Here is a 13,927-nt window from a genome sequence, read left to right as displayed (position 1 = left end):
TTAAGCTTTGCCACATAATTCAGTGCAGCTCTGCTGCATTTATTTAGTTCTAATGAGCTGCTTAGTACAAGAGGCCTTGCATAAAGGCAATGTGTGGTAAAAACCACCACAGCAGGCAGAAAAGCTAGTACCACTTCAGAGGTATTTCAAAATATGCTGGGAAAAGACCAACAAAATTCAACTAAAACGTATCCTTCTACTTAAGTCATTATGGGTAAGAGATACAGGATTGAGTTGTTGCATTAATGGGCTGTACTAATATAGCTGTTCCAATTCTTAGAGACAATATATGGGTAGTTTTGGGAGATGGGAAATAGTGACAAGAATTCTCCAGTAATACACCATTGCATATTTAAGATTACAGATCTATTCTTAAACATTGAGTATGTTGGAGTAGATATATCTGTTCTAAAAGAGAGACTTCACAACCAGGTTTATGTTACTTAGTTCTAAAATACTAAACTCTAGTTTTCAGAGTAGCAGCCACATTAGTCTGTGTCTGCAAAAAGAAAAGGCGGACGTGTGGCACCTTAGAGACTAACAAATTTATGTGAGCATAAGCTTTCATGAGCTACAAGCTCACTTCATACTATAGTTGTAATCAATTTCTATAAATAATCAGGACAACATAAGTTTTACATTTTTATTAACCAAAAGAACCCACAGGGCTCATAAATACAAAATACAATCATATCCTTGTATGTTAAAGTTTTGAATAGCAAGGTTTTTTTTTTTTAAACCTGTTTCACAGTTATTAAAAACTAACCACGTGCATGCTAAATTTGTTATCGTGCAAAGGACCAGATTCTACCCTCTAAACCTGGTATTAGACAGCAGAACTGGACCTTCAAACTTTCATCCTTTCCTTAAAAGATCCTTGTGTGCTTAAAAATCATCTTTTTGCGACAATGTAAGGCCACAGTTTTCCTGCAAACAAAAAGCAATCCAAGGATTTTGATTTTTTTTTTTTTTTTAATTAAACTAGAGATGCTTCTTTACCTTTCATTGACACATACTCTTGCTTGCATGATCAGGTTTGTACCAACATACTACCCAGATAACATATCAACCATTAGGTTTTATAGTCATTATAATCACCTTGTATTTTTTAGGCTAATATTCTGTATTACTAACATGAAAGTTAAACAATAGCCTGGCTATCAGTTTAGTTAGGACGGAAATGGTATTTTCGTTTGGGGGAGAGAGAGCGCGAGCGAGCGCGTGTTCGTTCCCTGTTAAGGTGCTGTAAATTAAAATACTGCATTGACTAAATGGAGCATGCCATCAAAAGGCAAGACAGCTATATTGAACTTGAGACTTTAAGACAACTCCAAGTGTCTTCTAAAAGATGGAGTCAAATTTTGGTTAAAGCTGCATTTGCTAGAGAAGACAATAGTTAAACTTGCAAATGAAAAAAACTGCAGTTTTAAAATATATGTATCTGCATCAGTACCACATCTATTATACACAATGGTGAGTCAATAGTTAACTGAAGAGCTAGAAATTAAAGAAAAAAAAGTCATACTAAAGGATGGAGACAAAGTGAAAATAAATATGCCTGCAGAAAAATCTGTTTCACTTAAAGATTTTTTTTTAAATAAAACCATTTAAACACTTAAAACTGTAGTTTGATAGAAGTTGCTATGACACTTACTTTTAATCACCAAAAAAATACAGTGTTCTACCATATGAAGCACTAGCATCTCTAACCCACAACCCTTTTGTCAGAGATACAAAGTGGTTTTAGCAGTTCAAAAAACCCTATATCTAACACTACTGTAAACGGGACATTTGCACATTGAGAATGCCATTTTTCTGCTGCTTTTTTTCAAGTGAACTGCTGACAGTGTGGTCATCTGTTAGATTATCTACAAATTCATGCTTAGTAGGAAGCAAACATTCTACTCTAGATGAAGGCAGTAAGGGCAGGCAGCACCTTCATCCTTAGCAGCAAGAAAAATCTCACTGTTCTAAGTTACCTGAGGAAGAAAACAGTAAAATATTGCACCAAAGCAAAATTAGACAAGTAAAATACTAGAGTATGGATAACAATGAAGAGTACAGCCTCCGATGACAGACTAGGTCTTTGAACAAAATCACAGAAACCAGTGGAAAAAAATGTGCGCCTTTATGTGTTCCCTTGCTGGTTGATTGTGTCCAAATACATTTGCTTTCTGCTTGGTCTTCAGATCTGAACTAAATTTATACTCCTCCCCAAATCCCCTGCCTCTTTTTCATTTGTTAACCGCAGAAACTATTTAGGGTCCCTTTTAGAACCTTGCAGATTAGTGCGAGTCTTAGATGTTTTTGGACTCAGTCTGACCCTTAATAGATATCCAAAACAGAGGTAGGCTTAAAAGGCTTTTGAATAAATTCACTTTGATAAATATATCTGCTACTGGCAAGAAGTCATTCTCTGTTCCTTGCCTTGCGTCCCATTATCATGCTATCCACAAGCTTAAGATACACACACAAATTATTATAGGAGCACAAGAGGCAAGAATAATTCCCTTGAGATCTCTTAAATCCCCCCCCCCAACAAACCCCCACATAGTGCATAAGCTGTTATCGAAGTTCAACTTTCTCTTTTAAGTAGTTTATCTTTCACACAGTAAAGACTTGCCTTCATAATATTGCAGTAATAGCTATATTTTGCCATCCATGACAACTTTAAATTCAGCATGAATGATGAAATAGTACCACTTGACTGATGTTAGAAGGATATGTTCCCATGAAAAGTTTGTTTGTAGCTGGAGTTAGAGCTGGAACTCTAGTTTTTAGTTAGTGTTCCTTTTCTTGATTACAGACAGCGCAAAATGAAGTCCCTGCAACACAGGAGAATCTTTTGGAAATTCTATCCTACCTCTCATATTCTTGAGATACAAATGTACTTAATTCAGATTCTTCCAAGCAGTTCTTAAGTGTAAGTACATTTTCATTCTTCTTTGATACATACTTAAAACTCTTGCTTGTACTTTATGTAGTATCTCTTCTTTATGAATATTCTCAAACACTTCCCACACCTCGAATCTTGGCTGCTCCCACTTAGCCACATACATTTGACACCCACATCTCCCATGCAGACTAATCCAAAAGGGATTCTTTTCACGCCAAACATGCTCAGATTTCCAACTCCAATTGCCTTTGCATTTTGTTTCTGAACTTAAGCTCTTAACGAGAAAGCAGTTTCCTTTTAGCTTTACTAACAGCTGAAGCATAAGGGTTTCCATTTAATCACAATACAGCTATTTCGAATATTGTTTAGAGCATGAATGAAACAGACTGCATCTCTTCTATATGAGTAGGATGTGGATCAATCTGTAGACAGAAAAAAAAATCAAAATGATTACTTCCTATACATTCATGTAATATTTAAACCTTTTATGTAGTTTGACATGAAACTTTTATTTACAAATCTAATAGCAGCATGTTGTTTTATTTACCTCTGAATAGAGAGGTGGAGGCTGAAACCGGAACTCCTGTATATAGGCAAACATGTGACCACATAATTGTTCTTCATAGTCAACTGGTTGTGAGTAAGCAGGAACATGTCTAGAGAACTCTTCTTGTGATATTATATCAGCATAATTTGGTGGTGCTTAAAAAAAAAAGAGATGCCACTGTCAAATAATAAGTTCATTGAATGATTCACTTGTTTCTAGATTGTGTATGTATCACAATTCCTGATAACATTAAGAAATTTACATCCCAATAGAACAATGAAAAATTCTACAAATATTAGGTATTTTATTTTAATGACACTACATCTGGTGAACAGTAAATTCATAAAAAGAACGGAAGTACTTGTGGCACCTTAGAGACTAAAATTTATTAGAGCATAAGCTTTCGTGGACCACAGCCCACTTCATCGGATGTGTGCATGTGTGTTCGTATACACACACACACACACACACACACGTTTGAAGTTACCATACAAACTGAGAGGCTAATTAGTTAAGATAAGCTATTATCAGCAGGAGAAAAAAAACTTTTGAATTGATAAATTTGTTAGTCTCTAAGGTGCCACAAGTACATTGTCAACTGTCTAAATGGGTCATCTTGATTATCACTATGAAAGCTTTTTTTCCTCCTGCTGATAATAGCTCATCTTAACTAATTAGCCTCTCTCAGTTTGTATGGTAACTTCCAGCTTATCTATCTATATCTTCCATTCTATGCATCCGATGTAGTGGACTGTAGTCTATGAAAGCTTATGCTCTAATAAATTTGTTAGTCTCTAAGGTGCTACAAATACTCATGTTCTTTTTGCAGATACTAACATGGCATCTGCTCTGAAACCGGTCAGTAAATTTATAGGATATGCCAATTTTATGGTATTAATAAACTGAAATGATTCAAAAGGCAAATTACAAGAATTGAAGCTTTAAACTGGCATAACAGTCCCTGCTTCTATTATAGATATCATGAATCCAGATGAGAAAAGTTCAAAATACATACCTTCAGGGTGTTCTGGCATGGTCAGTGCCAACCAACTCATGTCCACGCTGAACTGGCCGGCGCTGGAGTTTCTGCTTGAAAACCCAGTACATGGAATTGTGCCAATCACCAGTGGCAATTCAATCATCAACTTGTTAGCACCAGGAATATGGATATACACCTGTGTGACAAATCCCACCCCACCCACATACAAAAGAATGAGAGGAGTCGACATTGGTGAGGCCTCATCTGGAGTACTGTGTCCAGTTTTGGTCCCCACACTACAAGAAGGATGTGGAAAAATTGGAAAACATTCAGTGGAGGGCAACAAAAATGATTAGGGGATTGGAACACATGACTTATGAGGAGAGGCTGAGGGAACTGGGATTGTTTAGTCTGCGGAAGAGGAGAATGAGGGGGGATTTGATAGCTGCTTTCAACTACCTGAAAGGGGGTTCCAAAGAGGATGGATCTAGACTGTTCTCAGTGGTACCAGATGACAGAACGAGGAGTAATGGTCTCAAGTTGCAGTGGGGGAGGTTTAGGTTGGATATTAGGAAAAACTTTTTCACTAGGAGAGTGGTGAAACACTGGAATGGGTTACCTAGGGAGGTGGTGGAATCTCCTTCCTTAGAAGTTTTTAAGGTCAGGCTTGACAAAGCCCTGGCTGGGATGATTTAGTTGGGGATTGGTCCTGCTTTGAGCAGGGGGTTGGACTAGATGATCTCCTGAGGTCCCTTCCAACCTTGATATTCTATGATTCTATGATTCTATGAAGATACAATGGAACTGAAGTTTATAGAAGCAGACTTCCTTTATGTAAGTTATTAAAAAAACAACAAATTTAGTGATTCCAGATAAGAAAAGTATAGCTAGTACTTGATAAAGCATAGAAAAGATAATAGTTTTAAGGTTGTCTCTAGATGACCTTTTCCTCTTGTTCTGTAACAAGTTTTGACAGAATCTTGATGCAAATAACTTTCAGGTTTACCTTTCCACTTCTGACTTGTCTCCATCCATCTAATCACACATTTCAGACCCACATTTTTCCCTGATGGGCTTTAGACGTCTAAAGCCCAACTAATTATTCCCCCTAAATTCTCTGCACTTCCTCCATCACAATAATTCCTGTCATTCAGTTTCAATAAACTGGTAATAACTTCAATTCCTTTCTTTGCCCCTCATGCCTGCAGGCCATGCCCCATTCTTGCTATTTCCTTCTCCATAATATACTGGAGAGCTGTCTGCAAAGAGAAAACTCTTCCATACCCTGCTCACCTTCCATCTTGTTAATTGAAACTTCTTCCTCTCTGGTCTCCAATACTAACAGCAACCAGTCACTATAATTATCTTCTTTACCTAATCTGACATTGTCTTCTTTGTTGGAAAGAGATTGTGCCCCATTCTTGCTGTTGTCTATGTGAAGTCACTGATATGTCTGTAGTCTGATACATCTGTAGTCTGTTTTCCACCTCTATACTAACGTTTATTTTACTTTAAAGTCTTAAGATGTAACATGAAACATTCAAACAACTGCATAACTATTAAGCATATAATTTGAACTTGATTATTTTGAAGCACTAAGTTTATTGGTAACAAACCTGTACTTACAGCTAAAGAATACTCTACTCTGATGATACAACAGTTAAGAATGGAAGGGGTTACAGGTGGGATTTTCAGAGTTTTCCCATTCCAGGTATCTGTACTTCCAGAAGCAATAGGGTTTCCTCGTACATTGGCAAGCATCTGACGGAAAGTCTTTGTCTTCCCACTGGCTAGATAAGTCTGTGTCTGGAAAATGGCAGCTTTTGGAACAATCAAACGAGAGGAACAATTCTCAATTTCTGCATAGATCGGTATGGCTTCCTCTAAAAATAGAAAAGTCTTGTAAATAAATGTGCAGTTTTCTAGCATCTATTATTTGAGGACAACACACTTTACAAAGTCTGCAAGTCATATGAATGTAGGATATTAGTTTTGTTCATCCCGTTAATGTACTCTACCTTTGTAAACGGGTGTCCAGAGTTAACACCTTTTTTTTTAAATTTATCAATGTTTATAAACTAGACATGTTGTAAAAGTTTGGTTTGCTAGATGTATTATAGTGTTTCTCTAAGAATATCAGCAAAATACTTGCACTTCGAGAAGGCCTGCGATAAGCACTTAGATACATTGGGACATATTAGTAAATTCGATAGGTTATTCTTAATATATAGTTCTACAGAAAAGAACTAAACATACCATCCTAATAGAACAGTCTGCCTGCCTAACAGATTTATTCTGTTGTCCTTTACACTCCTGGTATCTCAAATGTAGACCACCTTTGGAATAAGAACACTAGCTTTCAATTTGCATTACCAACAGATGTAATCTTTTAACCAAGTTTACACAGGTCTGATTTCACTAACTGCTAAATGAGAAGTATTCATTTAACTGTTGTTACAAACAAGCGTTGGTTTTGCACTGCTTCTGTGTTTGAAGACATGACCTAATAGCTTGATTATTAGGATTACGGTAATATTCACAAGCTTACTTCAGAGTTGAAGAAAATTCTTACCATTACAATATCCCTTCCTCTCAATTTTGGCACTCAGAGAGACTGGACCAGAGGTGAAAAACCAACAGCCAACCATCTTCTCCTGGCTTCTCAAAACAGGTATCTACAAAAAACACAATAATAAAAGTTTTTAATTTCAAATGGCAAAAGTTTGCCAGCTATTTTCACTGTGAAATTAAAGTTAATGGATACAGAGTTTTGAAATCTAGCTCAGAACCATTTTGGGATGAAATCCTGGTAGTGCTACTGAAGACTGTAGGAGTTTTCCCATGGTCTTCAACCAGGATGTGGTCATTTCCAAGTTAAAAAAAACTCATCCAAACTGAATCCAACATAAAAACTATTAAATGTAAAAGTTATTAAAGTGACCTACGTACATTTTCAATGAATTTGAATTTCATCTATATGGAAAAAGTTTAATGCATGGAAGTTACAGCCAAGTTTTACAGTCACTGCCTTTAAAGGGCCAAGAGAAAAATATCTTCCCCGAAGGGCAATCATTGTATTTGGTTGTTTACGTTAATATTTAATTTTTATGCAAGAAAATGAAAGTAATTAGTTTAGCTTTTATTTCACCCATTAGCCTGGAACCAGCAACTATTTGGCAGATAAAGAAAAAGTAAATTATATTTTACCTATCAATCAATCACAGTGAAGTGTGGGTGAGCACGTTTTGTGCCTGAGCTGGTCTATTTTCATAGTAATTTTGCAAGGGCCGAGTTAAACTACAAACAAACATTAAAATTCAGACCTAAGTGATGAAAGCAACAGCTCTCCCACAGCAGTACTGTCACGTTAGCTGAAATTCACATTACCTGTACAAAGCTCCAAAAGATTGCTACAGTAAGCTTACTAAATGCAACTAAACTAAATGGGTGATTGACATTGAATCCCAGCTTACCATAACTCAAAGTCAGGATCCAAGGCATCTACCTAGCTAGCTCACTGTCACTAATATAGTCCTAAAAAGATTTGCAGCAGCCAGTATTACTGCAGTCCATGAAACCGAGCCACAACCCCGACACAGTCTTTGAGACACCTTGATGCACTGCTCCATGGCATTCAAAGTATTGCTCTCCCAGTTTTGGTGCACTATGGCAGCCTGTCCCCCATGTACTACAGAACAGTTGCAGCTATGAATAGAATGCAAAAAACAATTATATATTAGGGGTTCCCAAACTGTGGTACGCGAGCTTGATGTTCCATCCATTCACTTAACACTACATTTTTAAGATGGTGGTATGTGAATCAATGAAGTGTGGGAGCCACTGAAAGGCCCCAATCTTGTAACTTGTTGAGCACAAGCAGAGTCTCATTGACTTTCACCTGTGTGTAATGAGCTGTGGAATCTGGTCCTAAATATCCAAATTCCTGTTCTCTGTAATCAAAGTTGCATAGTATCATCAAATACCATCACGTCAACCTCATACCACCATTATCAACACATAAACAGATACATTTTGGACAGTCACTATAAATTTCATTGAAAAGATACCTGATGCTCAAATCGGATTCTCTATTTTAGGCTATTGCTTAGAAGATGAACTGTGCTTTTCTTTACGATGTATGGATATGAGCGAAAATGTTTTTTTTTTTTTAATTAAAAAAATCTGCTTTTTTTAAAATTAGAAATTCAGGTTGCGACTTCAACATCACAAGTCACAAATGAAACGTCAATCAACTGAGATGTGATTTTTAGTTGGATTGTTTGAAATTTTAGTTTTAGATTGTTTGTAACTACTTATTTAACATGAATGGATAATTACATTTTGAATAAAACCAGACTTTGTAAAAGAAACAGGAGAGAGCCCACAGTAAACGCAGTCTGAGACATCAAGTAAGTCTTCCAGCAAAACACAACGATTTGGGTAAAAACATATCCAGCCTTCTTTACTTTTTCTCACACATACACACACACTAAAAGGGGCACAATCCCAATATTAGAAGAAGGTTCTTTGCAGAATGAATTTAAATGATGTAACTTTAGATTCCTGCTGAACAACTCTTCATATGGTGTCCTTAAATGATTAAGTTTGAAAATCCTTTTTTAAAGTTTATAGTAACAATGCAAGTGCCTTTCAAATAAATAAATATTCAATATTATCCACATTAGACAATATTGCCTATTTTTGATTAATAGAGTTGTGTATAATGCAAGGACTAGATCTGCTCCTTACAGATGTCACTGCCAAAAGATTTACATAAAAGTTCTAAATTTTAAAGGAAGAAAAATGAAACAAGAAGGATATACTATATTAGGAGAGAAGTAAATAATCTAACATAAAAACCCCCACATCTTAGCCTCATCAGTATTATGATGGAACGTTAAACATTATCTTAGGTATTTCTATGAAGCAGATATTCATTCATATTTAAATGAATAGCCATTAGGTCCTAGCTGCTATCATGAAAGTGCAAGGTATAATTTTATATGATTTTGATAATATGGGTTTAGATAAAAGAATCTAGCTCATTAGCTTTCATCTTGCCTATTCTGTTGTTACTTATAGGCTGATGTTTCTTACTCTACAGTATTTCTAGTGATTATTAGAAGTTCAATGCTTTAATGTGGCCAAATCCGTTATAAGAAATAACGGAAAAGATCTCTGAAGCAGCTGCATTCATGCACTTAATGTTAGAAAATGACATGCAAAATGGAAGGATACATAGCATAATGGCCAGAGCTTAAATGACAGTCTCAGCATGATTAATACTCTTCTGTAATTACTGTTCCTCAACCTACTATTATTGGAGTTTAGGACACTGCAGCCCTCTGAATGTAGCTGCTCTGGTAAAAGTAACTACTTTAGGCTTGTGCATTATTATTATTAAGCCTTATTAATGCATTTCAAGCCTGCATAACTTTTTGGCAAAAGCAGCCCTGCTGGCAGGGATGTAATCAATGGTATTAAAAAAGCCACTCTGTTTGCAATTCACACAACCCAAGATCAGCTATTTATAGAGAGCTTAGAAGGGAGCTTATATGCTTTCAGAAATCAGCAAATGACAGGCCATGGTACCACTGAACTGGTTACAGCTGGGTATGAATACTTCTTGAACACAGGTTTAAAAAAATTGCTCTTACCAATAAAGCTGGCGAGTTGACATCAACATGGCTGATAACCTGAAGTTCTCTCTTTACACTTTGATCAGGTACTACAGGCCTTTCCAGAACTGCTTTCACACAGTACTGAATACTGCCATACTTTCCACTAAAAGAGGTCACCAAAGGTCTGAAACAAACAGTCATAAAAACATTTCCACATAGAAGCTTATAACTTAAACACTAAATATCTCTCTCTGTCACACACACACCTCTACCACCTTACTCCTTATATTTACTTTTAAATCCGCTTAGACAACGAAAACAACCACACCAGTTTTACTTTGATTCTCATACATTAGCACAATGCTGCAATGATGGAGTCAAATATTGCAGTGTTATATATTTCTATTGGATTCTCTCCCCCCCGCCAATGTTATGGGAAGATTTCTATTTAAGCCTTTGGGGAAATCATAATACATAAGGCAAGCCTATGTGATGGCTGGTCAAGATAACCATATAAAAGTTGATTAATCTGATATAAAGAAATCAAAACAAGAGATTAAGTTGCTCCAGTTACTCTAGTTATTCTTCAAGAGCAAAAACTTTCAAAATCATCATTCTGCGTTATATTATTTTACTTACTCATGTGGAAGTTGAAAGCTGAATGGGAATTCATGTTTTCCAGCTTCTAACAGGAATAAGCCATCTTCACCTGTAGACGAATGAGGTTATAATTTTTTAAACAAAATATTAAAAATAGTTTATATAATTTATGGAGTTTTATTTGGATGCAAAAGGGACTCACGCTGACTTCAATGGGCTTCGGCTCAGACCCCATATATTCACCAAGTTCACTGGTGAACTAATGAAACTAGGGAAATGTGTAGAACTGAAGTTTCAACACTTAACTCTAGCAACATTCTAACAACATTTCCCCTTAAGTAATTTATATAAGGTTCTTCTTGTTTTTGGGAGGAAGGGGTTAATCCACTTTTATAATTAGCAATCCAAACTTTATCAGTAAAAGATGGTTAATCACAAAAGTTCAATATTCAATACATACTCAGGTTACTAATATAAAAAAAATCTTACAGTATGTTACAAAAGATCTTCTATTAAGACAAAATATTTAAAAATTCTAATTTTCTCCTTATATTTAGTTTTCACTTTGCTTAGACAACGAAAACAGACATGCTAGTTTTACTTTGATTCTCATGTACTAGCACAATGCTGCAATGGCTGAGTCACAAACATGGCAGTATCATGTGAACAAGTGTTTCTATTGGATTTTCCCCTCCTCCAGTTCATGGAAAGATTTCTATTTTGTTTCAATACTCACCTTTCATTCCAAACTCAACCATTCTTTTAAATCAAACCAATGTAGCTTTGGAAAAAACATTTATTTTTAAACTACTCATCAATTATCACCTCAAATAAGTGTACAATATCCCATTCACTCAAAAACCATACCATACAATATCATTAAATATACAAGAACTTTGTTCTTGTGTCATTAAAGAGCCTACCAAACAAGTTTGAAATTCCTTATATTTCAACTTTCAAGCATCCAGCATGGTCTCATTTCCAAATAAAGGCAGTGCAACAAATTTAGCTTTGTTTTAATGATTTTTCAAACTATAAACAAGGAAAATAAGCTTTTCAAGCTTCAAGTTTGGTCCTGTATTCTTGAAGAAACACTATAGTACATAATTGAATTTCCTTAAGACGGTATAAGGAGGCCAGCTGCTCTGAGAGTCTCCTTGCTGAGGATCTGAAAAACTGTTTACAAGGTACTCTAACATGCCTAAGTTAAAATCATGTGGATTTTGAACTAAGAATGTAATTGAATGGCTACATAATCAAGCAAATATAATGCTAAACAGGATAGATTCAGGTGGAACACAAGAAAGGGATGGGGAAAAAGGGAAAGTTCAGGCTAACGGGGCACACTTTAGAACTAGATAAGTTCATATAGGATAAGATCAATGGCTATTAGCCAGGATGGGCAGAGATGGTGTCCCTAGCCTCTGTTTGCCAGCAGCTGGGAATAGGGGACAGGCGATGGATCACTTGATGATTACCTGTTCTGTTCATTCCCTCTGGGGCACCTTGCATTGGCCACTGTCAGAAGACAGGATCCTGGGCTAGATGGATCTTTGGTCTGACCCAGCATGGCCATTCTTATGTTCTTTAGTATATTTTGGGTGTATTGCTCCAAATACACCCCAAAAACCGCTTGTGTTGGAACAGTTAATAAAAAGCAGCATTTCAAACAGTCACAATTGAACAAATCCCCTTCAATTGCATCAATGAGGACAAGTCAATGACAAGTTTGACTTCTCCAAATAGAAGCTGACAGCACATAAAATGTTTCTCAACAGGTGTAAGTTACTGTTTATTAACCCTCAAATCCCTCCAAACGACAGATAGGATTTTTTCAACTTCTATGGACCCAAAGAAGGCCACATGGCAATTTTCTAGAGTGTTACAGACACTCAAGGAGTGGTAAAGGGGACTGATACCATGTATTGCTCTGAACTGTTAAAAAGTTAATTTAGAAATCTAATCAAAGCATCTGTATTTCTCAAACAAATGCATTTACTCAAATTTTACTAGATACTTCTTAGCAGCTTGAAAGAGAAGTGGATCAGAAATGCAAAATGTTTGGCTAAAATCCCACAGTGAGCCAGGAAGACAGCTCAGGAGCCTCATCTCTCATTTCCCCAGCTACAACTACCCAGGAAACGTCACACCTATTTTGGGAACTCACTTCCTAAGTTTCGCACTGATGACACACCTGAAAATAAAGGCCAGCTGCGGAAGAGAAGCTGCAACTAACCCATTACCATTGGGAAAGTCAGAGTACTGTGAGCGTGACACGGGCACGGGACATCTCCCCAGAGCACGGCTGGCTCCCCAAACAGGGTTAGCAGGGAAGGCGAACAGGAAGACACAAGAAACAAATCAACAGAAAACCAGACAAGTCACCAGAGGGGACGCTTGGCTCCACAAGGCCGGCCCCTTGTGCAGGAAAATATGACCATCAACCCCTCCTACGGAGCCCCCTCCCCCCTACCGGCTCACCCCTTCGGACCCCCGCCCGCCCCTCACCTTCCGGGGGCTGCCGCAGGAGGCTCTGCCGGACGTCCAGATACCGCACTTCGGCCTCCCGCCGGGGCCCCGCGACGCCCCGCCCCGCGGCCCCGCGGGCCTGGACGGACGCCTTGCTCCAGGCCGCCCAGGCCCGGCCCGTGGCCTCGAGCCGCAGGGCCCGGAGAAGCAGCGGCCCCGCCAGCTCCACCAGCACCTGGCCCGACACCGTGTCGCCGCTCGAGTAGCCGCCCCGCCGGGCCTCATCCTGGAGCACCAGGGCCAGCTCCTTCACCTTCCCCGCGGCCGCGGGGACCAGGCCGGGCCCTGCCGCCTCCGCCGCCATCGCCCCACGGCTGCCGGGGAAACCAACCGCCGCCGCCGCCGGTCGCTTTAAACCCGTCCGCCTCGGCCGGCACCTAGCTGGCGAAAGTCCCACCCACCGCGGCGTCTTATTGGTCACCTTCCGTCTCCCTGGTCCACTATTTGCCGCCTCCCTGTTCAGTCAGGGGCTTTTTCCCAGCACACGCCTCGAATGCGTCACCCTGCGTGATCACTCATGTTTGGCCAATAGGGTGGCAGCAGTGCCGCGTGAACAAAGCTTTGATTGGAGGACAAGAGGCAGCGCGGCCAATCAGAAGGCACATCTACCATGTGCCCAGGCTGTGGGTAAACAGGATGGGAGGGGGGAAGGCGAGGGGGCGGAGCTAAGATAGGGGGTGGGGCACTCAGGGAAAGGCTTGTGCCAGGGCTTTCCTGCAGCTCGTGCGGTGTGGTCATGACGGTGCCTCAAGGGG

At 38.5% G+C, this 13,927-nt stretch overlaps 1 protein-coding gene across 2 annotated transcripts; it reads right to left on the bottom strand.

The window, feature by feature from the left end:
* Nucleotides 1-629: 629 nt before the first annotated feature.
* On the bottom strand, nucleotides 630-13,526 carry ARRDC4 (arrestin domain containing 4). 2 transcript variants are annotated; one of them, XR_013347331.1, is made up of 9 exons: nucleotides 13,152-13,526; nucleotides 10,683-10,752; nucleotides 10,080-10,227; nucleotides 6,995-7,097; nucleotides 6,049-6,305; nucleotides 4,459-4,618; nucleotides 3,444-3,598; nucleotides 2,957-3,318; nucleotides 630-2,825 (listed from the first exon to the last, which is right to left on the bottom strand). XR_013347331.1 is itself a non-coding variant. In XM_077828628.1 (8 exons), the coding sequence occupies exons 1-8, from the start codon at nucleotides 13,474-13,476 to the stop codon at nucleotides 3,262-3,264; spliced, it is 1,275 nt and encodes a 424-aa protein (XP_077684754.1). In that variant the 5' UTR covers nucleotides 13,477-13,526; the 3' UTR covers nucleotides 630-3,261. The 2 variants fall into 2 exon arrangements, 1 of the variants encoding a protein (XP_077684754.1); XM_077828628.1 differs by having other exon boundaries at nucleotides 630-3,318.
* Nucleotides 13,527-13,927: the final 401 nt, after the last annotated feature.

This window comes from Eretmochelys imbricata, chromosome 10 (genome assembly GCF_965152235.1).
Source record: "Eretmochelys imbricata isolate rEreImb1 chromosome 10, rEreImb1.hap1, whole genome shotgun sequence".
Lineage (NCBI taxonomy): Eukaryota > Metazoa > Chordata > Testudines > Cheloniidae > Eretmochelys > Eretmochelys imbricata.
Note: the sequence above shows the minus strand (reverse complement) of the source record. Positions and strands in the feature narration are given on the sequence as shown.